Raw genomic sequence first — 27,031 nt, 5'->3', positions numbered from 1 at the left:
ACAAATTCTTGATCTCAGAAGGAATCAAGGGCTACGGGAAGAGTGCAGGGAAGTGGTGTTGAAATGCCCATCAGCCATGATTTAAATGGCAGAGTGGACTTGATGGGCCGAATGGCCTTATTTCCACTCCTACGTCTTATGGTCTTACAATAGAAGTTTCTAGTTAGGTTCTATTAATTTGTTTATATGTTCTATCTTCAACTTCAATCATCAAAGCTTAAAGGCTTGAGCAGATGTTCAAGTAAGGCACCCTGACATGAATTATTTACACAATTCAACTTAATAGAAATATTTGAAGAATTGCTCTATATACAGGCTAACAAAACAGGATGTTTCTTTTTTCTTTTTAAAAATGTAAATGATTAAGTTTTTATGAAGACCATTCAAAGATCATCATTTCTCGAACACACAATTACTCTAGTATTAATTACTACTTTTTAAAAAGTTTAACCTTGTCATTTTTAAAAAAGATGTCACAGAAAAATGTTACCATACACCTTGGAGAATTAAATAATTTAAAACCACATTTAGTGTAATTTGAATATTTCTTTAGGGAGAAGTAGTTAAACACCTTTAATGCATTCTAATGACTTCAAATTTGCATGTTAATTAAGGTTTATCAGTAAGTGACAAAAAAGGATGGGGGTCCCTTTAGAATTTTTTCTCCCCTCAAAATGTGACTGGTTCAATTTTGGCATGCCTAAATTATCTTACATCACTGGTTAAAAGTTTAACCAAATTATGTGTTAAAAGCAGAATACTAACATAGAATAAAATAAATGTATTAATAAGGATTCAATAACTAATAGCTGATTCATCAAGTTATAGCAATCACAACCTGAAGTTAAATTTCTAATTTACCATGCTTCCCCTTTGGTCCATGTTCAAGAACAAGAGTTTATTAATGGACAGAGGCAAAATGGTTGTCTTGCCTCTCTAATGGCCCAGACGGCAGTTAAAAGTCAACCACAATGCTGAGAGTCTGGAGTCATATATGGGCAGGACCAGGTAAGGATGGCAGATTTCCTTCTCTAAAGAGGGAAAAATGCATGAGATAGGTTTTCTTCATAACAATTTACAACGATCACCATTAGACCAGTTTTTTATTGAATTCAAATCTCACCATCTGCCCTGTGGGATTTGAATCAATGCCTCTGGAACATTAGTTTAAGGTGCTGAATTAGTCCACTAACATTACCACAACACCACCAACTCCTCCCTGTGTGCTGAGCAACATAGCTATTTCTTAATCCATTACATCAGGACCTGGAAACATGTATGGCTGCTGTGTGGAACTGTACTTGGAAATTTATAACAACGAATTCTGTGCTGAGGGTGGGGCGGGGTGGGGTTGGTGGGTTCACAGTTCTCTCCAGCCCATAGATGTCTCTGCCTTCCTCCTCCAAATAGTCCTCCCACACGCACGCATGCTCTGAGCTCTCACCTCACCTCGGAGCTGAAACATTGTGCACAAGCTAACAAGTACTTATGCAAACTTTTAAAATAAAACTGGAGAACTTGATAAAAGATGTTTGCAATTAACAATAAATCAAAAACTGCATAAAACAGGAATGTAAAAATATTTTGGATCAGGCAACCTGTAAAACTTAAGCAATATTTTAGATCTTCATTTAGAAATGCTATGTTCCACAAACTCTGACAGGCAGCTCCTGTACAGAAGATTTAATGAAAAGGCTACTACATATAAATTGAATAAAAGTGCTTTGAAAAAAAATCGCATACCGAGAATCATAGATTCATTACAACATTTCAGATTCAAAGAAAAGTATGGACAAAATTCCAGGTGCAACACCAGACATAAATAAAAATGAGCTTTCAATCTGGTGGAGCTGCAAAACAGGGATACTCGTGTGCCAAACAGCAGTGTGACACACAGCTAAGTAGTTCCATGACCAACAGATCAGATCTAAGTGCTGCAGTCTGCCACATCCACTTGAGAAAGATTTTCAACATATCTTCAGCTAGAAATGCTGAGTGGATCATCTATCTCCACTTTCCCCAGAGATGCCCAGATTAAAAATTCTAGTATCCTGCCAATTTGATTCACTCAACTTGATATCAAAAGACAGTTGGAGCCACTGGATACTGACAACATTCCAGTGACGGTATTGAAGCTGACAAGTGGCAAGTAACATTTGTTCCATAAGGAGACTAGACAATGGCCATTTCCGACAAGAGAGAATCTAACCTGCATTATCATCATAGAATCTCTCATTATCAACATCACAAAGGTGACTATTGACCAGAAACTGAAATGGTCCATCCATATAAAAACTGTGCATACAAGAGTACGTCAGAGGCCACTGGTCCTGCAGCCTCCCATCTTCTCAAACTGGTCACCAACTACCTGGTGCAAGTCAGGAGTAGGATGGATTCCTCCCTACTAGCCTGGATGAGTGCAGCTCCAACAACACCCAAGCAGCTTGACTCAATCCAGGACAGAGCAGTCTGTTTGATTGACACCACATCCAAAAACATTCACCTCCACTACCAATAATTTTAGTGTGCATCGTATAAAAAAAATGTACTGCACAACCTCACATGTTCTTTAGATACCATGCTCTAATTACCATCTGAAAGAACAAGGGTAACAGATACATGGGAATACCACCACTTACACCTCTGAGCCACTCATCATGCCGACTGGAAATACATCAGCGTTCCAACAGTATTACTGGGTCAACATTCTGGAACTCTAATCCTAACGTCATTGTGGAACTAACTACACCAAATGGACTACAGCAGTTCAGGAAGGCAGCTCACTACCTTCTCAAAGGCAATAAGAATGAGCAGTAATTGGACCCAGTCAGTGACACCCACATTCCATGAATGAATGGAAACAACCTCTCTGTTTTGTACCTTGCAGTCAATTTCATACTCATGCTGCCATAGTTGTTTTTGTACCATGGGCTTGGAGCTTTCCTTAAAATTCTGTTTTGTGATAAAATATCAAACTTCTTTTCAAAGTTCGAGTACTCCACATAAGACCAATCTATCTGTTCTGCTACGTCACAAAAAAATCAAAATTATTTAAACATAGTTTGCCCCTATCAAATCTATTCCTGGGTTTTCCTTAAATAATCCACATTTTCAAAATGATTGTTAGCTTGGCAGCAAATTATCCTTTCCAGAAGTGGGCAGTTGGTATATAAAGTGGGAAAATATAAGGTTATGCACTTTAATAAGAATAATAATTACTTAAATTGGGAAAGGCTGCAGAAAGTTGCAGCACAGGTCCATCTAAGAATCCTTGTGCACTGGTCACAAAAAGCTAACATCCATATTCAGCAGGTAATAGGGCATGGGCAAGTGGAAAGATGTCCTTTATTTCACTGAGAATAACACAAAAATTAGGAAGTTTTGCTAAAACTGTACAAGACATTAGCCAGACCACACTTATAATACTTGAACAGTTTCAGTCCATTTATCTATGGGATGATATACTGGCATTGAGGCATCCAAAGAAGGTTCACTTGGTTGATCGCAGGCACGGAGGGATTTTCTTCCAAGGACAGATTAAGTAGGTCAAGCTTGTACACATTAACGTTTACAAAATGAGAGGTGACTGTATTGAAAAGTATCAGAAGTATAGGGGCTTGAGAAGGTTGATGTAAAAAGGTTGCTCCCCTTTGTTGGAGAGTCTAAGATCACAGGGCATACTTTCAGAGTAACAGTTAGCCCAATTGGAAAGTAGAGTTGATGATGATCAGATCAGTCATGATCACTCAATGGTAGAGCAAACTCAGTGGGTCCAAAGGCCTACGTCTGCTCCTTCTTATGTCGGTGGAATACGGTACTGGTATATTGTAATCCAACAAATACTGAGGAGGAGTTAGGAGAGATTTCCAACACTGTGACTGATTGATTTTTTTTAAACTTTGAAAAGCTGATTCTTAAAGTTAAGAAAAATTTCTACCAGATCAGTCAAAAATCAATTTCAATCATTTCTTATCTGCAATGAGTCTTCACAAAAAAAGATAGCATTACTTCAAAAGGACACACAAACACCTTTTGTAACCTGAGCAAGAACGGAGGAGGAAAAGTTGGGAGATAAACCATTGACTCCGACAGTGCAGGCATTACTGTATTTGAGTTATATTTATAGTTTCACAACTATGTCGAAACACATTCATTTAATCTTATGGAGTAATGCACATTATGCTGTCATTTCAAGAGAACACAATCAATGCTTTCCTTCCTTCTTTTTATGTTGAGGCATGCTTCCAGTAAGTTCTTCAATATGTATGTATCAGTTTCTACAATGAATGACAGCAGATATGCCAACAAAGCTCACTCCACTTCATCTCTTCTCCAGAGACCCTAGCACGAACACATAGGTTTGCTAACCTAAAGACTTAGCAGTAAAGTATACTACATACTCTGTTACGAAAAGGCATACACCAAAAGGTCTCAAAGGTCATTTTTCCAAAGCTATAGAAGGCAGGAAATGGAAGATACGATTACAGTACCTGAGGAAGGAAGATTTTAAAAAAGGGCTGTGGTTCAGGACAACATTAACTGACTGCTGTTGGAAAGTGCTTGAATATACATACATCAAAAACAGGATAAATACAGCTCCACAGTTAAACACTCAGCCAGAATTCAAGCATTCTCATTCTCTTCAAAAGAAAATTCCAAGGTGGTTTGGGGGTGGAGGAAGTCCAGATTTTTACAACTGTGACTAATATAAACATTTATGTATTTCTGTCTTATTACTGACTTAATGGTAAGCATTAATTGAGCAGTTTCTCCAAATGACATTGTCACAAAGTTAGTAGTGTATTTGTGGGCTGAAATGCAGGTTGGTAAAATTTGGTATTGAAATATTGGTGTTTGTAAAATGCTGGGGAGAAAGCAATGCATGGTCCCTTTAAAAGACAACAATGTGCTTTTTCTAAGCTTAGAGATTTGAAAAGAAGGTCCGTGGGCAGCAACTTGTAGGTTTGCAGATGCACAGAGCACCTGAATTGAAACATTTATATCAAAAGGCTGTTCTGTCTGCAGGCTAAGCAGCAGTTTTGTTTAGTATTTAGAATTAGAATTAGAATCCCTGCAGTGTGGAAACAGGGCCTTTGGCCCAACAAGTCCACACCAATCCTCAGTGCATCCCATTCAGACCCATTCCCCCTATAACCCACTTAAACTACACATTGTGAACACTACGGGTAATTTAGCATGAGCACCCGGAGGAAACCCACGCAGACATGGGCAGAATGTGCAAATTCCACACAGACAGACACCCAATGCCAGAACTGAACCTGGGTCCCCGGTGCTGTGAGGCAGCAGTGCTAACCACTGTGCCACCGTGCTGCCACAAGATAACAAGTTTTGAATTTAGCCAATTAATTTGAACCAAGCACTGAGATACCAAAAACCAATTAAATTTAAATCTAATGGTTTTGACAACATAAGACCAATCTTACTACAAGAAATATTGATATGTCATCATGGGTATAAAAGAAGGGGCAGGTGGTCAAAGACAGGAAAGCGAACTGTATCTGCTAGAGTCAAGAGAGAATCGCTGGCTCCCACAGACTCCTTAGTCTTAGAGAAAGCACCATCTAAATCAAAGGTAGCTACTGCACCACTAGTTAATATTCCTGACAGAACATTCAATGGAGAAGCATCCCTGACAGAACATTCGCAAGAGAAGGCACAGAACATTCCAGAAGACATGTAACCTGGCTGTAATTTTGAGAGACTAAATTTTATTTTTATTATTTTTGTTTTATATAAGTGGGACATTATTTACTGGAACTGCATACCATTTGAATCTTTTATTTGGGAATAGTTAGCAGTGAGAAGGGGTTTAATCAGATTGTTAATAATATAGTTAGACAAATAAATTGTTACCTGTTGATTGTAAAGTGAGAGTGTCAGGGGTTTATTTTACCTAACCACTAGAAGCTGCTGAGAAAGAAGATTATATCCCTTATCACACTCATTTTAACAGGTTACAGAACAAGGTGCTCCACTCTGGATATTTTGGTTTTAGTTGTCGGTGGTGGGGGTGGTGGTCAACCTCTGCTTTATAACAACATAATTGCAGCAATGTTTTAAAGGAGCTACAGAGCCAAATAATGAATGGTAGTTAAAGCAGAAGCATGTAACAGCCATCTCTCCACAGACCTTTCAATTTATTACTCAGCAGTTGTTCAACAAACATTCACAAAAAAGTCTACTAAAAAGTTATTCTATGAAAGAAATCAAACTCAACCCTCCAAGTTCACATTTTATAATTAATCAGGTAAATTTTTATCAGCATGTACTCACATTAATCTTCCAAAGGACATGAGGAGGTATAATTTCCAAAACAGTACAGCAGTTATCCCAATGCAGTAATTTGAATATTTCATAAGGACAATGTCAAACTTAACAATATTTGTTTGTTTGTATTATGTTTGCAATATATTCATTTTTGTATCTGGTTATGGAATGTGGACATCAGTGGTCAAGTCAATATATGGTGCCCATCCCTAATCACCTTTAAACTGAGCAGTTTGCTTGGCCATTTCACTATGTTGTTAAACCACATTACTTTGGGCCTGAAGTCACTTGTGGACCAGACAAGTTAAGGCTAGCTGCTTTTTTGCCGTAAAAGGACATTAGTGAACCTGATTTTTCCTTAATAACAATCAACAATGATTTCATAATCACCATTAGACTTGACTTTAAAATAGACTAATACAATCTGGAATTAAGTTTCACTATCTATCATGGTGGAACGTAAACCTGTTCCCGGAGGAATAGCCTGGGTCTCTGAATTACTAAATCAGTGACAATATCACTACATTACCAACTCCCCTTAAATTTCAACTATTGATAACACTTTCCTGAAAACTACCAGCCTTTCTCCCTTGATCTGTTGTCACCTTCTAAATTCAACTTACAGGAAGCTCCATACTTGAATCTCTTCAATACCAACTATAGCACTAAAACAACCCTAATCAAAGTCACAATGATATCATCTGGCAGGTGTGACCATAGTGAATCATTCCTTGTCCTCCCCAATCTCTCTACAGCCTTTTGAACAGTCGACTGCACCACCTAAAGTAGGTTGCTTGGTTCTGATGTCCAAATATTAACATTAGTAAATTAATATTGATCTCCATATTAAATATTGAAATTTTACTTGGATACATAGCAAAAATCAATTAGCTAGAAGTAAAAACGAATTACATGGAATTTGCTTTCACTCACTGACTTGAGCCACGGGATCTCTGGATGTTTAAATCTTGTCTTAGTAAATTAAGTAGGTTCTTCAAAGCAAAAAAGAAGACCCCCTATTTTTAATTGTAGAATAAAGATACTATATTGTACTCCGAAGTAAAACTAGGGGTATTTGCGAATACATTACATTTGTAATCCAATACAAAATATATTAGAAACTTGATCTGAATATTGAACAAACGTTCCATTTCATTGCTTTATTATGCTATTAATACGCACAAACTCTTACAGCAAAGCATTTTGGTTAGCACCCAACCACTTTTGAAGTTTGCTGTATTTGTCAATTACTGAAATATTTTATAATGTTATTAAAATCCCTGTGGAATTGCAGCTGTTCTAAATGTGTTAGCATTCAGAATGCCATGCCCATGTGAAATTTTAGCTAAAATTAAGAGCAGTTAAAACTGAAATACTATACAAGTTGCAGCCATATGGGAACCATTTTGTTCAAACCTATTAAAATTGTACCAAGAAAGGGGTTCAAAGCCATTGCAATCAATAGACAACATAGTTTATTAGACTGACAACAAAGTTTTAATTAAAATTAAGGTTAATTTCAGAGGATAAATTTGCCCAATTAGGAAAGTTCAAGGTTCAGTGAAGTTCTCACCTGCTGTAATCCAACCTTGACTCATGTAATTGTTGTTGCTTTCGGAAGAAAAGGGTCTCCTGCTGAGCAAGCAATCTTTGTAGTCTTTCTTTTTCCAGCTCCAGCTCCATTTTCTGACAGATCAGTTGCTGCTTTTGGTCAATGAGCAGCTTCTTTCCGTTCAAAACTTCTTCAGCCATTATTCCCACTTGGTTATTCATTGCTGGATCATGAGATATTCCAGTGCAGCAACTGCATTCAATTAATGGCTTTAAATGCCCATTTCGTATGTTGGTCAATTGATTTTCATCAACAAGCTCTCTATTTCTCAACCATCCACAGTGTGAAGATTGACCGACATCAGAATCACAAAAGGTACCAGACTGCACAGCACCCACATCTACCTGTTTGTTCATGTTATAATGTCCGTCCGCAAGTGGCTCTCCCTGAATTATATTGCCAGATTTTGTACCATAACCATCCCGAGATGGAAAACTTTCAGTATGTTGAACTTGCTTGACAGAATTGCGGTTTGCGGAATACAGACCTGGGTCAGGCTGTGGTGCAAAGGATGGACCAACAAGCACTTGTTTAGCTTTGCCAGAAGTATTTAAGGTACAAGCAGGTACAATTCCAAGACAGGAGCCATCTAGGGCTGAAGGCGCCAGGTGGGGCGGATTCTTCTCACTACATACCTAAAAGCAAAGCATTTACAAAGGTTAATTTTAAAAAATTGAGACATTCATTGGCAATTTCTTTACTGGGATAGCATTTTCTAGTGCAAATTACTTCGAATGTAGTTAAATGAGTAAAATAAAACAAAAAAAAAAAATCTATGGACACTAGAGATCAGAGTACTGGAGAAACTCAGAAGGTCCAACAGCATCTGTAGGTAGTTAACATTTCCAGTTAATGAATCCAGCTCTGACAAAGGGTCACCGGACTCAAACATTAACTCAGCTTTTCTCTATTTATTCATTTTTATTAATGAGTATCTAGCTGCCTTAACCCCCAAATCAAATAAATGGGTAAGAACAGAGAATATCTGAAATACAGCAAGCTTTTTATTAACTAGTGCCTATGGGACCAGGATTGTGCTGGCTGGTCAAATATTCCAGATAATCAAGAAGTAAACATAACGCAGCAAACCATAACCAAGCAAAGCTTCAAGATATCAACATCCCTCAGAAAATCTATGTACAAACATCAACATCCCTCCTAAAATCAATGTGAAAACACAAAGTAATAGAAATGTACTACAGGGTACACACATCACTTTTATAACTATTTACAATATAAATTCTCAGATATTGCAGTGAATCACAGCATTTGAGGTTTACTATTTTTGCCAGCTTATCAAGTGTGCCGGTTGATAAACAGTTTGCTGTACTCAGCATATTAGGCAATGAATGCAGAAATAAAGTGATCAGCTGGATTTACTGTAGCCCAACACAGAGAGAAATTCACAAAGAACTTCTGCTCCCATCTCCCAGCAGCAAGACACCTTCCAACATTATGCTGGACGGCAAAACAAACTGACCCAGGAGACACAGCCATTCGCGCCAATATGCCACTTAAGCTCACTTTAGACCCAAATGGCACCAATACCCGCAGCAACCACAACTTTGTAGTGGCCAAAAGGATTAAAAGGAGGGCTGAATGGGTTTTCCACTCGTTTCAAGGTCCTGTGAACATGTACCCTATGGCCTTTCACTTCCTCAATGTTTCTCCATATTACCTCTCTTCGCCCATCCTCACTCACTTATATTCCCTAGCTGCGCTTGCCCACACCAAATGTACTACTTCAAACTTCTCCAGATTGAATTTGCCACTTTTTCGTCCACTCAACTAAGCCATTATATAATTTTGGAGTTGGAGGCTATGCTCTTCACTGTCAATTTTTGAGTCATTTGCAAACTTCCTAATCGCGCCTCTCACATTAAAATCCAAATCATTCATATATAGAGTCATACAGCACGGAAACAGACCCTTTGGTTCAACTCGTCCGTGTCGACCAAGTTTCCCAAATTAAACTAGTCCCATTTGCCTGCTTTTGGCCCATTTCGCTTTAAACTTGTCCTATTCATGAACCAATCCAATTGTCTTTTAAATGCTGTAACTGTTCCTGCATCTACCACTTCTTTTAGCAGTCCCTATTACTCAGTAAGTGTGGATGCTAGCTTTCTGTGATTCATTTACGCAGTGTTTAGTTCTCCTGCCCTCCCACCTACTTCTGCATCATCTGCAAACTTGGCTATAGTACTTTCACTTTCCTTGTCCAAGTCAATAATGCAATTGTAAATAATCGTGGCCCCAGTTCTGATTCCTGTGGCGAGCCACTAATTACAAATTGCCAACCTGAAAATGTCCTGCTTATCGCAACTCTGGCTAACTAATAAAAGACAATCTCCTATCCATCTGTCAACCATTATGCTTTTGCTTTGTCACTGATTTTAGATCCTGTTGACCATACTCCCCTGTATTTCATGGGCTTTTACTGTTCTGACTAGGCTGCCATGTAGAACCCAGTCAAATACTTTACTAAAATCTATGTAGACAACATTCCCTCGTCAATCCCAATTATTAACACCTCAAAAATTCAGTAATACATGACCTTTCCTTAACCATGCATAATATGCCTGATTAATCTAAAAAATTTACAAGGATGTTGCCAGGGCTATACTGTTTGAGGTATAGGGAGAGGCTGAATAGGCTGAGGTATTTTATCTTGGAGCATCAGAAGCAGAGGTATGACCTTATAGAGGTTTATAGAATCATGAGGGACATGGATAGGGTGAACTGCCGAGATCTTTTTCCTCGGGTGGGGAGTCCAAAACTAGAGGGGATAGGTTCAAGGTGAGACAGGAAAGATTTATAAAAAGGGCCCTTACAGAGGATGGTGTATGTCTGGAACAAGCTGCCAGAGGAAGTGGTGGAAGCAGTATAATTACACCATTTAAAAGGCATCTCGATGGCTACATAAATAGGAAAGGTTTAGAAGGATACGGATCAAATACTGGCAAATAGGGCTAGGTCAGATTGGGATGTCTGTTTGGCGCGCACAAGTTGGACCAAAAGGTCTGTTTCTGTGCCCAGAAGGCAGTTATGGCTTATCAATTGCATTCAAATATTTTTAATTCATTAACATTGCTACTCAACGACACACCTAAGAGGCAGAGCTCACCAAGCTACGAACCATTTTTTTAAAAACAATGTCCTCCCACTCAAGGATACAGTGTATAAATATACTGAGTGAGAATGGTATACACTAAAACAGGTTAACCAGGAGTAAATTTTTCACTTAGTATGTATAATAATCTCAGAAGCTGCAAATCATGTCACTAGCCAGCATGATACCTGATCAATTTGTTGAAGTGGCACAGCATGACTTAACATGAACAATATAATGGAAATTCCGAGTATGACATCAACTGTCACGCATGAAAATTTAGTGCAAGTTAACTTATTACCAGATATAAATAACAAAATGGTTTCTGTTCATTTATAGCTTAAGTAAAAATTATTATTTTCCTGACTGAATCTATATTGATTAGCCAACATCTATTTTTTGTTCTGATGGAAATTATACACAAAACTAATAATTACATATTGTCATTGGAAGATGATAACAGCAACAAAATGCAGCTTCAAGCTCCAACAACTTAAATTTCATTTAATATAAACAATCTCTTAAAGTTAGCTATGACATTTTTCAATTAACGTTTGCAATAAAAATTCTTATCTTACAAACTAAAACAACAATAAACTGGGTAAACCCAAGTAATCTCTTTATATGAGCGAGGAAATAGCAACAATTACTGCCATGAAATAGTTTTCTTTGTGCTAAAGGGTGCATCTTGGAGTCTTCTACAACCACTACAGAGGCAAAAAAATGTATTTTTCTTTTCAATATATTTCACGATTTCAGAAGGGTGCAGTTTTCCAAATTTTACCATGAACCATGCACAATTGACTAAAACATGTATTTTAAATGGTTTAAAATATCCGGTTAATAGCGATCGATGCAATGCAGCATAAAGATACAATATCTCAGCAACAACTATGGTGTATCCATCATTTTCAAGGGAGCTAATGGGTTCAGAAGGAAACAATAGCTTTCAACTCACCCAAAAAGAGTGCTGCATAGAAAATGTTAACACCATTATGAATTTTAATTTCTTTCTTTGCAAATTGGAGAATTCATTCTCAAATTATATAGCACATTTATCCACAACCTCCTCACAGAGTACTCCTAAAAACTCCAAGTAAGTGATAAATACCATCAAACAGTAAAAGACATTGCTGACTGTATGCATATTTTGGAGATGAAAAGAAAGAGAGGATAACAGTATTTAAAAGTACATTAATTTCAAGTTTACACAATTGCCCTGTTTTGGGAAAAGTTTTCTTTGTCGCATGTTAGTTCACAGAAAGCAACTAACTTACAGACATACAAAAAAACCAGACAGCAGATTGGACACCACCCCCAGGCCTCCTACCTTCCCTCGACCTCTTCATCGCTAACTGCCGTCGAAACATTAACCGCCTCAACCTCTCCACCCATCTCACCCACTCCAACCTCTCCCCTGCAGAACGGGCAGCCCTCCGCTCCAACCCCAACATCACCATCAAACCCGCAGACAAGGGCGGCGCAGTGGTAGTATGGCACACTGACCTCTACATCGCAGAGGCCAAACGCCAACTCTCCGACACCACCTCCTACTACCCCCTCGATCCTGACCCCACACCCAAGCACCAAACCATCATCTCCAAAACCATTCATGGCCTCATCACCTCAGGGGACCTCCCAACCACAGCCTCCAACCTCATTGTTCCCCAACCCCGCACGGCCCGTTTCTATCTCCTTCCCAAAATCCACAAGGTTGCCTGCCCTGGTCGACCCATTGTCTCAGCCTGTTCCTGCCCCAACGAACTCATCTCCACCTATCCGGACTCTATTTTCTCCCCTTTGGTCCAGGAACTCCCTACCCACGTCCGTGACACCGCCCACGCCCTCCACCTCCTCCAGGACTTCCAATTCCCTGGACCCCAACACATTTTCACTATGGACGTCCAGTCCCTATACACTTGTATTCCGCATGCAGATGGCCTCAAGGCCCTCCGCTTCTTCCTGTCCCGCAGGCCCAACCAGTCCCCCTCCACCTACACCCTCATCCGCCTAGCCTCACCCTCAACAACTTCTCTTTCGATTCCTCCCACTTCCTACAGACTAAGGGGGTGGCCATGGGCACCCGCATGAGCCCCAGCTATGCCTGCCTCTTTGTAGGTTACGTGGAAGAGTCCCTCTTCCGCACCTACACAGGCCCCAAACCCCACCTCTTCCTCCGGTACATTGATGACTGTATCGGCGCCGCCTCTTGCTCCCCAGAGGAGCTCGAACAATTCATCCACTTCACCAACACCTTCCACCCCAAACTTCAGTTCACCTGGGCCATCTCCAGAACATCCCTCACCTTCCTGGGCCTCTCAGTCTCCATCTCAGGCAACCAGCTTGTAACTGATGTCCATTTCAAGCCCACCGACTCCCACAGCTACCTAGAATACACTTCGTCCCACCCACCCTCCTGCAAAAATTCCATCCCCTATTCCCAATTCCTCCGCCTCCGCCGCATCTGCTCCCACGATGAGGCATTCCACTCCTGCACATCCCAGATGTTCAAGTTCTTCAAGGACTGCAACTTTCCCCCCACAGTGGTCGAGAACGCCCTTGACCGCATCTCCCACATTTCCCGCAACACATCCCACACACCCCACCCCCACCACAACCACCCAAAGAGGATCCCCCTCGTTCTCACACACCACCCCACCAACCTCCGGATACAACGTATCATCCTCCGACACTTCTGCCAACTACAATCCGACCCCACCACCCAAGTCATTTTTCCATCCCCACCCTTGTATGCTTTCCGGAGAGACCACTCTCTCCGTGACTCCCTTGTACGCTCCGCACTGCCCTCCAACCCCACCACACCCGGCACCTTCCCCTGCAACCGCAGGAAATGCTACACTTGCCCCCACACCTCCTCCCTCACCCCTATCCCAGGCCCCAAGATGACTTTCCATATTAAGCAGAGGTTCACCTGCATATCTGCCAACATGGTATACTGCATCCACTGTACACGGTGTGGCTTCCTCTACATTGGGGAAACCAAGTGGAGGCTTGGGGACCACTTTGCAGAACACCTCCGTTCGGTTCGCAATAAACAACTGCACCTCCCAGTCGGAAACCATTTCCACTCCCCCTCCCATTCTTTAGATGACATGTCCATCATGGGCCTCCTGCAGTGCCACAATGATGCCACTCAAAGGTTGCAGGAACAGCAACTCATATTCTGCCTGGGAACCCTGCAGCCCAATGGTATCAATGTGGACTTCACCAGCTTCAAAATCTCCCCCTCCCCCACCGCATCCCAAAACCAGCCCAGTTCGTCCCCTCCCCGCACTGCACCACACAGCCAGCCCAGCTCTTCCCCTCCACCCACTGCATCCCAAAACCAGTCCAACCTGTCTCTGCCTCCCTAACCTGTTCTTCCTCTCCCCCATCCCTTTCTCCCACCCCAAGCTGCACCTCCATCTCCTACCTACTAACCTCATCCCACCTCCTTGACCTGTCCGTCTTCCCTGGACTGACCTATCCCCTCCCTACCTCCCCACCTATACTCTCCGCTCCACCTATCTTCTTTACTCTCCATCTTCGGTCCGCCTCCCCCTCTCTCCCTATTTATTCCAGAACCCTCACCCCACCCCCCTCTCTGAAGAAGGGTCTAGGCCCGAAACGTCAGCATTTGTGCTCCTGGGATGCTGCTTGGCCTGCTGTGTTCATCCAGCCTCACATTTTATTGTCGCAGATTGGAGGGTGACTAATGTCATCTTTAGCTGCTAGTGACATTCCAGAAGACTGGAGGATGGTTAATGTGGATCCCCTGTTTAAGAAAAGTAGCAAAGATAAGCCAAAGAACCACAGGCCAGTGAGCCTGACAGTGGTAGGCAAGCTATTGGAGAACGTACTGAGGGACAGAATCAACCAACATTTGGATAGTCAAGGTGTAGAGCTGGATGAACACTGCAGGCCCAGGAGCATCAGAGGAGCAGGAAAGCTGATGTTTCAGGCCTAGGCCTTTCTTCAGAAATGGGGGAGGGGAAGGGGTAGGGGGTTCTGAAATAAATAGGGAGAGAGGGGGAGGCAGAAAGAAGATGGATAGAGGAGAAGATAGGTGGAGAGGAGACAGACAGGTCAAAGAGGTGGGGATGGAGCCAGCAAAGGCGAGTGTACTTTGGTGAATGTCTTTCCCTCCCCACCCGTATCTGCTTTCTGGAGGGACCACTCTGTCCGTGACTCCCTTGTCCCCTCCACACTCCGTTCCAGCCCCACCACACCCGTCACTTTTCCCTGCAACCGCAAGGAGTGCTGCACCTGCCCCTACACCTCCCATCTCACCCCCATCCCAGGCCTCAAGAAGACATTCCACATCAAGCAGATGTTCATCTGCTAATGCGGTATTACTGTATCCGCTGAGGCTTGGGAGCTGCTTTGTGGAACACCTACGCTCGGTTCACACTAAACAACTACACCTCCCAGTCGCGAACCATTTCAATCCCCCTCCCATTCCTCAGACGATGACATGTTCATCCTGGGCCTCCTACAATGCCACAACAATGCCACCCGAAGGTTGCAGGAACAGCACCTCATAATGCACTTGGGAACCCTGTAGCCCAAAGGTATCAATGTGGATTTCACAAGCTTCAAAATCTTCCCTCCCACTACTGCATCCCAAAACCAGCCCAGCTTGTCCCCATCTCCCTAACCTGTTCTTCCTCCCACCTCAAGCCCCCATCCCACTCTCCTACCTACTAGCCTCATCTCACCCCCTTGACCTGTCCGTCCTCCCCAAACTGACCTATCCCCTCCCTAACTCCCCACCTAGACTCACCTTTACTGGCTCCATCCCCACCTCTTTGACCGGTCTGTCTCCTCTCCATCTATCTTCTCCTCTATCCATCTTCTATCTGCCTCCCGCTCTCTCCCTATTTATTTCAGAACCCCCTTCCCCTCCCCCATTTCTGAAGGAGGGTCTCGGCCCGAAACGTCAGCTTCCCTGCTCTTCTGATGCTGCTTGGCCTGCTGTGTTCATTGAGCTCTACACCTTGTTATCTCAGATTCTCCAGCACCTGCAGTTCCTACTATCTTTGGGTAGTCAAGATCTGATGAGGGATACCCAGCATGGATTTGTGCACAAGAAGTCATATCTGACGAATCTTCTTCAGCTTTTCGAAGAGGTAACCAAGAGGATGAATGAGGGTAGGCAATAGCCTTTGACAAGGTCCCGGATGGCAGACTATTCATGAAAGTTTAGTCAAATGGGATCCAGGGAGGGCTAGCAAATTGGATTCATAATTGGCTTGATGCTAGGAAGCAAAGGATGATGGCTGAAGATGGTTTCTCAAACTGGAGGCCTGTGATTAGTGCTGGGCCACAGGGGTCAGTGCCGGGACCTTTTATTTGCTATTTACATAAATGATCTAGATGTGAATGTACAAGGAATGATTAGTAAGATTGCAGATGATATAAAATTAGGAGGTATCATTGATAGCGAAGAAGTTTGTCAATTACAGGGGGATCTTGATCAGATGGAGAAGTGGGTTGAGGATTGGAAAATGTAATTCATTACAGATAAGTGTGAGGTGTTACACTTTGGAAAGTCAAACCAAGGTAGGACTTGTACAGTAAATGGTAAGATCCTGAAGAGAGTTGTAGAACAGAGGGACCTAGGAATACAAGTACATAGTTCATTGAAAGTGACATCTCAAGTGGACAGGATGGTGAAAAAGACATTTAGCATGCTGGCCTTCATCGGCCGAGGTATTCAGTATTGGACTTAGAACGTTATGTTACAGTTGTTTAAGTCGTTGGTGAGGCCGTACTTAGAATGTTGTGTTTGGTCACCCTGTTATAGGAAAGACACAGTTAAATTGGAAAGTGTACAAAGAAGATTTACGAGGGTGTTGCCAGAATTAGTAGGCCTCAGTATATAGTGAGAGGATAGGACTTTATTCCTTGGAAAGTAGGAGAAAGTAGGAGTGACTCTACTGAGATGTATAAAATCATAAGGCGCATAGATAGGATGAATGCATATCATCCTTTTTCCCAGGTACAGAGAATTGAAAACTAGAAGGCATAGTTTTAAGGTGAGAAGGGAAAGATTTAAGAACATTCTAAGGAGCAACTTCTTGACACAGAGAGGGGCGTGCTATGGAATGGGCTGCCAGAGAAAGTGGTTGAGACAGGTACAAGAGCAATATTTACAAAAGATTTGGATTGGTATATAGACAGGAAGGCTTTAGAGGAATATGGACCAAATGCAGGCAATTAGAACTAGCTAGTGGTGGGAGAGCATTTTGGTGATAGTGACCATAACACTCTCTCATTCTACATAGCTATGGAGAAGGAGAGGATTAGGCAGAATGGGAGGATATTTAATTGGGGAAGAGGAAACTATGATGCGATTAGACACGAGTTAGGAAGCATGGACTGGGAGCAGTTGTTCCATGGTAAGGGAACTATAGACATGTGGAGATGGTTTAAGGAACAGTTGTTGGGAGTGATGAGTAAATATGTCCCTCTGAGACAGGCAAGAAGGGGTAAGATAAAGGAACCTTGGATGACGAGAGCGGTGGAGCTTCTAGTGCAAAGTAAGAAGGTAGCTTACATAAGGTGGAGGAAGCTAGGGTCAAGTTCAGCTAGAGAGGATTACATGCAGGCAAGGAAGGAGCTCAAAAATGGTCTGAGGAGAGCCAGGAGGGGGCACGAGAAAGGCTTGGCAGAAGGAATCCGGGAAAACACAAAGGCATTTTACACTTACGTGAGGAATAAGAGAATGGTCAAAGAAAGAGTAGGGCCGATCAGGGATAGCATAGGGAACTTGTGTGTGGAGCCTGAGGAGGTAGGGGAAGCCCTAAATGAGTTTTTTGCTTCTGTCTTTACGAAAGAAACGACCTGTGTAGTGAATGAAACCTTTGAAGAGCAGGTGTGCATGCTGGAATGGATAGAGATAGAGGAAGCTGATGTACTGAAAATTTTGTCAAACATTAAGATTGACAAGTCGCCAGGCCCGGATCAGATTTGTCCTCGGCTGCTTTGGGAAGCGAGAAATGCAATTGCTTCGCCACTTGCGAAGATCTTTGCATCCTCGCTCTCCACTGGAGTCGTACCTGAGGACTGGAAAGAGGCAAATGTAATTCCTCTCTTCAAGAAAGGAAATAGGGAAATCCCCGGCAATTATAGACCGGTAAGTCTCACGTCTGTCGTCTGCAAGGTGTTAGAAAGGATTCTGAGGGATAAGATTTATGACCATCTGGAAGAGCATGGCTTGATCAAATACAGTCAACACGGCTTTGTGAGGGGTAGGTCATGCCTTACAAACCTTATCGAGTTTTTTGAGGATGTGACTAGTAAGGTTGATGAGGGTCAAGCTGTGGATGTGGTGTATATGGACTTCAGTAAGGCATTTGATAAGGTTCCCCATGGAAGGCTCATTCAGAAGGTCAGGAGGAATGGGATACAGGGGAACTTAGCTGCTTGGATACAGAATTGGCTGGCCAACAGAAGACAGCGAGTGGTAGTAGAAGGAAAATATTCTGCCTGGAAGTCAGTGGTGAGTGGGGTTCCACAGGGCTCTGTCCTTGGGCCTCTACTGTTTGTAATTTTTATTAATGACTTGGACGAGGGAATTGAAGGATGGGTCAGCAAGTTTGCAGACGACACAAAGGTCGGAGGTGTCGTTGACAGTGTAGAGGGCTGTTGTAGGCTGCAGCGGGACATTGACAGGATGCAGAGATGGGCTGAGAGGTGGCAGATGGAGTTCAACCTGGATAAATGCGAGGTGATGCATTTTGGAAGGTCGAATTTGAAAGCTGAGTACAGGATTAAGGATAGGATTCTTGGCAGCGTGGAGGAACAGAGGGATCTTGGTGTGCAGATACATAGATCCCTTAAAATGGCCACCCAAGTGGACAGGGTTGTTAAGAAAGCATATGGTGTTTTGGCTTTCATTAACAGGGGGATTGAGTTTAAGAGTCGTGAGATCTTGTTGCAGCTCTATAAAACTTTGGTTAGACCGCACTTGGAATACTGCGTCCAGTTCTGGGCGCCCTATTATAGGAAAGATGTGGATGCTTTGGAGAGGGTTCAGAGGAGGTTTACCAGGATGCTGCCTGGACTGGAGGGCTTATCTTATGAAGAGAGGTTGACTGAGCTCGGTCTCTTTTCATTGGAGAAAAGGAGGAGGAGAGGGGACCTAATTGAGGTATACAAGATAATGAGAGGCATAGATAGAGTCGATAGCCAGAGACTATTTCCCAGGGCAGAAATGGCTAGCACGAGGGGTCATAGTTTTAAGCTGGTTGGTGGAAAGTATAGAGGGGATGTCAGAGGCAGGTTCTTTACGCAGAGAGTTGTGAGAGCATGGAATGCGTTGCCAGCAGCAGTTGTGGAAGCAAGGTCATTGGGGTCATTTAAGAGACTGCTGGACATGCATATGGTCACAGAAATTTGAGGGTGCATCCATGAGGATCAATGGTCGGCACAACATTGTGGGCTGAAGGGCCTGTTTGGTGCTGTACTGTTCTATGTTCTATGTTCTAGCTGAGTGGGCACCATGGTCAGCATGGACCAGTTTGGGGCGAAGGGCTTGTTTCCATATGGTATTACTCTATGACTCAAGACCAAACGCTACAGCTCAGACAGCATAAATTTCACACAACAACCGCATCAACTTCCAAGCAGTTGTGCCAGTTGAAAAGAATGTGGAACAAGGTATTGAGAAATTTCTCTCCAACTCTCAAAAAAAAGAAAATCAAAGAAGCTGAAAGGAGAGGTGGTCATGAAGAAAGGTCACTGGAACCAAAACGCTAACTCTTCTTTCTCTCCACAGGTGCTGCCAGACCAATTGGGTTTCTCCAACAATTTCTGTTTTTGTTTCAGATTTTCAGTACCCACAGTTCTTTGATTTATTTTAGAATTTGGATAGACATCTTCTAGTTCACACAACTGAAGTAGTTTTAAATCATCTGAATTGTGAGGTTCATACCCGTCTATTCAAAGGAATCGTAAAATTATCTCCACAGTTCAAAGGAAAGAAACTGAAAAGTATCAATTAAATAAACAGTTTTAAAGTGGAGGGAAGCTTGCTATTTCTCCAGAATTTAGTCTCAAACAGATGGTATTGGGAAACAGGTTAAAACTTTCTTTTGATGTTTGTATTAAGACCTATCTTCTATATTTAGACAAAGATATTTGATTATTTACTGTCTGTATTACGCTTGTATTATGTTGTTAAAGCTAATTTGGATGTGTGTGTGTGAAGATATTTTAGTGAATAATATCTAATTAACCAACTCAAAGCATAAATACATGCTCTACCAAGCCAGGTTCATTCTGGGATCTGACTTATCCAGTGTTGCCATCAGCTGGGATCTAAACATATCTAATTTGTTAAAGATAGAGCTACCTTGTATGTGGTACAATGAAGGTTCATGAGATTGACTCTTTAGATGGGAAAGTTGTACTGAACAAATCATGTCTGGTGTTTAAAGGAGAGAGAGGTTCACATTGAAATAGGGCAATTATGAGAGCTTCAAGACAGAGCTGGCACAAATGAATTTGGAAATTAGGCTCAGTGAAAGATAGAGAGATTCTTTCACATGGGTGTTGCCGGCTAGACCAGCGTAACCCTCTTGGAAATTAAGAACCAATATATTGCTAGGGGTCCAATATCAGATGTACCCCGTAACAGGTAGGTAAGGATAGCAGATTTCCTTCCCTATAGGACATCAATTGACCAGATAGGTTTTTTTTAAAATTAACAATAATCAACAGTAATTAATGGGTGCCATTTGAGAAGCTTTTTATTCCAGACTTTTTTTTTAATTGAACTCACATTTCCTGTGGTGAGATTTGAACCCATATTGGGGGTAGGGGGCAGTATGAGCAAGGAAGTACAATAATGATAGGAGGCAACATAGTGAGGGCTACAGTCATGGTGTTTCTGTGGCTGCAGACAAGACACCAGGAAGGCTGCTTCCCTGGGTCCAGGGTCAAGCTTCACAACCATCTGGAGGGCATCACAAGGAAAGCTAGCATCCCTGTTCAGCAGATAACAGAGAAGGCAAATGGAATGTTGGCCTTTATTTCAAAGTTAATGAGCTATCTTGCGTGTGGTACAATGAAGGTTCATGAGATTGACTCTTTAGATGGAAGAGTTGTACTGAACAAATCATGTCTGGTGCTGAAAGGAAAGAGAGAGGTTCATGTCGAAATAGGGCAATTATGAGGGCTTCAAGACAGAGCTAAACCTACACAAGACACAAGTTAAGACTACAGCTGGAACACTATGCTCATGAACCATGGGCAACCAAGAACCAGCAATAAATGTTAGCAGCCTCCTCATCCCATTAGTATACAAAACAATCTTGAAGCTCTCATAATTGCCCTATTTCAATGTGAACCTCTCTCTCCTTTAAACACCAGAAATGATTTGTTCAGTACAACTTTCCCATCTAAAGAGTCAATCTCATGAACCTTCTTTGTACCACATACAAGGTAGCTCTATCTTTAATTTTGGTACCCTTATCTAAGGGAAAATATGCTACCATTAGAGCCATTGCTCGTCATAGTTGCTCACTCTGTGAATTATGTACATATTTTGCAAAGAAATTACTGAATTTATGGAGTTCTTCATCACAGAGGTCTGTCAAGGCTGGGTTAAGTTTAGTCATGGGTTTTTGATCGGTAATGAAATCAATAGTTATGGAGAAAAGACAGGAAAGTGAAGTTGAGACATGATCTCAATGGATGGTGAAGCACTAGATAGGAGTAGAGGTAGGCCATTCAGCTGCCTTATGGTGTTATCTCAGCATCTTTCACCCACTGGATGGAAAATTGACCACATTCCCACAACTGACATGGACAGTCATACAGCACTGAAACGGACCCTTCGGTCCAACTCATTCATGCCGACCAAGTTTACCAGGCTAAACTAGTCCCACTTGCCTGTGTTTGGCCCATATTCCTCTATTCATGCACCTATCCAAATATCTTTTAAATGTTATAGCTGTACCTGTACCTACCACTTTCTCTGGCAGTTCATTCCACACATTAAAAAAGTAGGCATTGCATCACTCTACTGCAAATCTATTAGTTTTCAATTCTTGCTGTGATCTCCCAACATCATTATTGACATGGTCGCAATAAGATCATTTCTACGGTTTTTCATTTATCAATTCATAATGCCAGAGATCTTATGTACACAATGGAGAGTTTGATATTGATTTTCTTTCTTATAAATACAAAACAGCTGATTTTTTTTGTGCAATTCGACTGAGTTTGAAAAACTTGAATACAGACAAATCGCATGTTTTGTCATTGTGTTTTGACTGGAGACAAAACAAGAGTCCCTGATTCCTGAACGTTTCGATCTTTGTTACAGCAGTTACAAAACCTGAACTAATGATGCAGACTGCACTTTCTCAATGGAAAAACATGGTGAGTTGAAGATGGCTTACTGTTAATGTGCCTTCACAGTTCTAACTCGCAGAGGTACAAAATGTGCATGTGATAGTTGGATCAAGAAGCTTGTGGGGGGATAGGTATTCTTTGGTACACCCATTTTCATGGTGTCATGGTATTCCATCATCCTCCTGACCTGTGGCTTGTAGATGGTAGGTGGGAGATGGTAGACAGGTGGTGGGTTATTAGCTGCAGTATTCCTAGCCCCTGACCCTGCTCTCATAGCAAATGTGTTTATGTGGTAAATCCACTTGAGTTCCACATCCATGGTTATCCTCCCAGAATGTTGAAAGTTAGGATTCAGTGGTGAACTGAATGTCAAGGGGAGGTGATTGGTTTGTCTCTTATAGATGGAGGTATAGCCTGGCATTTGAGACTTGGAGAATTAATAGATGGGATGGTCCCAAGTATCTACTGTCCTAGGCATTCTAGATGAAAAGGGTCACGGATTTGGAAAGGGTTGTCGAAGGAGCTTTGATGAGTTACGTCAAAAACACTGAAATGGAAGTTAGCACAACTGGTAAACGGAAGGGTCAACAGATCCGAAACATTTACTGATTTCCTTTTTACAGAGATGCTGCCGACCTGCGAGCTTTTCCAGCAATTTCTGCTTTTGTTCCTAGTTTACAGCATCCATAGTTCTTTCGATTTTTACAACAGATAAGATCTTGAGCTTCATAAAAAGAGGTTTTTCAGTACTAAAGCAGAAATGTTATGCTGAAAACGTGTAAAGCCCTCATTAGATCACAACTAGAGTGACAAATTCAGTCACACACTTGCAAGGACAAATAGGAGAAAGTGGATTTATTTTCCTTGGAGAAAGGAAATTCAGGAATTTGCTGGAGGTGTACAAGATGACACAACAAGGCAAGGTATTCAGGGAAAAAACATGCCTATTCGTCGATATTGGGACCAGTGCTAATTGTGGCCTGATGTTCATTGTTTCGCACATTTTATTTGGAAGGCAATTTTACAGTATTAATTCAACTATTCTGTTCTTACATAGTTATTTTGGCATGTTTATTGATTAATTTTTATAGGAAATAAACCTCTGTTTTCATTTTTCACGACATGTCAATTTTTTTAAAAGTCATCTCCTATAAATAATGAGGATCCCATGTCGTACAAGGAGGGAGATTGAATTCAAAGCTTTGGGCAAAGGGAATGAGGAAGTGAGGAAGAACAATTTTACACAGCAAGTGGCAATAACATGGAACTTGCTGCCTATGAAGGTGGTGCAAACAAAGATAGTGAAAGATTTTGAATGGAAATTAAATGACCAAAATACACACAGAGATAAAATGGGAAAATGGGTCTGATTGATTGGACTCTGTTCAGACAGCTAGCATAGTCTCAATGGGCTGAATGCTCTCCTCCTCTGCACTAGTAGCTCTACAAAATGGGTGTAAGGATGATGTTGCTTTTACACTCATCACAAAGAGATGGAAAATTTTCACCCTAGCACCTTCTATTTTTCAAAACTTACTTCTTACATTATGACCAGAAACACTAATTGGTGTCTTACAAACTAGAAGAAACTGCAAAAAGCTAAGCAGCTTGCTGTGAAACATGCACACGTAATTTACGAAAGCCTTTTTCATTCATCTACCTTTATGCCCACAACAGCATGTAATTTCATAATTAATAACCTGCCGCAACACCTGTATGCTTATTCACACTTCCTGTGAACGCAATGTACCTCAATAATCTTTGGATAGTAATATGATTTTTTGCAGATGTTAACTGCATATTAATTCATTTTCTAATATGACGACCTGGCTTGCAAATTTCACAGATGGCACCATACACTGGCAGCAACTCAAACTATGCAACTGTCTGTTTTTAGCTCATTATTCTTATACCCAGTCATTTTTCTGATATTTATTTTTTCTTTAATAACCTGTTACTCTCAGATGCATGTATGTGTTGTCTTCTTACTCATTTAAATATTAGTTAATTTAAACTAGTTGATTTCCTCTTGCTTCCTATTAATGGTTGAAAAGGCAGGTACAATTAAAGTGGAGTTGAATAAAGTCTTTGGGATTCAGTGTTCCTCTTGGTTTACAATTAGCCAGAGAATCATAAGATTGAAGCATCAAAGGTGTAGCAGAAAAATGAACAAGTATTTATTCCTGTATCTACTCCAGAACTGTAAATTTCCAGGTGATATCTGAGCAAATTCTTTTATGCATTACATATTGGTTTGGTAAGTCTTCATTTATTAAAATGCACAAATTCACGAGTATTAAAATGCTGGAGGTACAAAGCAAGTCTACAAACCCCTTAAAAGAAACAAGTCATTGTAATGCTTCACATTCAATGATAAAAGGCACATAAAACCTCTGATAAACTAGGCAAATAACGAAAAACAGCCACTTGTATTTTGGAACCATTTTACTCAACTTTACAGCAACGAAAATCCTTTTACATATTTCCACTTCTTTGGTAGGCTCTTGAAATCAAAGATGACTTGATGACTTTGTGTAGCACTACCCTGCCACAGATAGTTTTGCTGAAGCAGTGAGTGTAATGCTCAAAATTTACCATTCTCTTTTCATTATTTTTGCCTTGGCCTGTCAGGGATGTTCAAAACTGCTGGAAACTTCACAAATGATTCTTCTTCAGCTTTGCACAGTTTTGGGCTAAGAAATCCCATGAGTCAGTGGAATGTTGTATACTTTAAGGATGGCTTTAAGGACATCGTCTGCTCTCTTGGTAATCACTTGAATTGACAAAGTTCAGAATGGAGAGTTTGTTTTGCAAATCTTGCTTCATGGGTGTGAACACTGTGGTCTGCCCATCACAGCTGATTAACTGTAGCCAGTATCTCAGGCCAACATCATCAATATTGAGAGAGGACACTGCCCAGCCAGTGGATTTGCAGGAATTTGTGGAGACATTGGTGATGTTTTTCAAGGGATTTGATATGTCCGCTGTACACTGTCCATGTCTCCAATGTATTTAGAAGATGCTGGTGACATTTCATGATCTACACAGCACTCACCGACAGACCTCAAACCCAACAATCAAACACACTGTTGCTCAAATGGCTAAAAGCTGCAATGCATGCTTGCGCTGTTTTTCAGAACCTAATAATGTCCTAATCCCTAACATTAAAGGAAAAGTCAATATAACTGCCAGAAATAGTAAAAGACCTGATTTTTTTTTGGGGAGGGGGAAGAGTGGAAAAGAGGCTTTGAATGTGAGAAGACACCCTCAACTTTAAAGTTGAGCAATTTAATTCTCATGTTTAATTTTCTCTATGAATTTTATCCACCTTGTTGTAAATGCCCAGAATCTACAAAGCAGCAGTGTAAATAGTACACTCTCCATTTGCTTGGGTGCCGTTCCAACAACGCAAGAAGCTTCACATTGTCCAGGACAAAGCAGCCTACTTGACTAGCATCGCATTCAAAAACATTCACTCCCTCCATCACTGAAGCAAGATGCACTGCAGATATTTACCAAGGCCCCTTCATTAGCAGCTTCTCAACCCATGACCATCTAGATGAACAAAGGCCAGCAGTCTTGTGGGAATACCACCACCTGCTGGTTCCCTCCAGGCCACCCCCATCCTGACTTTGAAATTTAACACTATTCCTTAAGTGTTAGTGGGTCAAAATCTTGAAAACCACGCCCCCCATAGCGGTATTGTGGGTTCATCTAAACCAAATTGACGGTAGCACTTCAAGACGGCAGATCACCACTGCCTTGTCAATGGAAACTGGCAATGGGCAATAAAATACAAACTACATACACACATATGAACAAGGAACAGTAGGCCAAATCGGCCCTTCAAGCCTGCTCTGCATTCAATAGGATCACGGCTGATTTGATTTTAACCTCAACTCTGCATTCTTCCATATAAACTTTGATCCACTGAGGAATCAAGAATCTATTTACTTCTGCCATAAAATATTTAAAGGTCCTGCACCCATTGCCTTTTGAGGGAGGGAGTTCCAAAAATTCCACCCTCAGAGGAAAACAAAGTTTTCTTAGTTTTTTCTTAGCTTTTAAGCAATGAATCTTTGTTCCCTATTTGCAAGACGAAGTATGCTTTCAACATTCACCTGGTCAAATCCCCTCAGGAACTCATGTTTGACTTAAGTCAGGTCTGATTCTTCTGAACTTCAAAGGATACGTGCCTAGCCTGTCTAGCCAATCCTCATAACAGAATCCACTCATTCCAAGTATTAATGTAGTGAACACTGTCAGGAATGCTTCCAATGCATTAACATCCTGTATGCAGTAAAATGGCCTGTATAACTGAAGCATTACCCTGTTCTACTTGCAGTAAATCGTAACATTCAATTAGCCTCCCCGATTACTTGCTGTACCCGCATACTAGTCTTGTGATTCATGTACTAGAACACCCAGATTTCTCTGCATCTAAGAGCTCTGCAATCTTGCATTATTTGCATAATATTCTAAAGTCCCTCAACGCTTTTTTTTTTATTCTTTCTGCCAAAGTGAACAAGTGTGCACTGTTCCACATCGTACTCTATTTGGCAGGTCTTTGCCCACTCACTTAACCCATCCATATCTCTTTGAAAGCTTCTAACATGCTCTTAACAACTCACTTTCCTACCTAACACTGCCTCATCAGC

General features: G+C 41.4%; 1 protein-coding gene across 4 annotated transcripts in view; it reads right to left on the bottom strand.

The window, feature by feature from the left end:
* kiaa1328 (KIAA1328 ortholog) overlaps window positions 1-27,031 on the bottom strand; it is a 170,349-nt gene that overhangs the window by 68,419 nt on the left and 74,899 nt on the right. For all 4 annotated transcript variants that reach the window (XM_048532160.2, XM_048532132.2, XM_059649178.1 and 1 more), the window contains one exon: window positions 7,862-8,535. In XM_048532160.2, coding sequence (XP_048388117.1) covers window positions 7,862-8,535 — 674 coding nt within the window. The remainder of the gene's footprint in view (window positions 1-7,861; window positions 8,536-27,031) is intronic.

Source organism: Stegostoma tigrinum, chromosome 1 (genome assembly GCF_030684315.1).
Source record: "Stegostoma tigrinum isolate sSteTig4 chromosome 1, sSteTig4.hap1, whole genome shotgun sequence".
NCBI lineage: Eukaryota > Metazoa > Chordata > Chondrichthyes > Orectolobiformes > Stegostomatidae > Stegostoma > Stegostoma tigrinum.
This window is presented reverse-complemented; position numbering and strand designations above follow the sequence as displayed.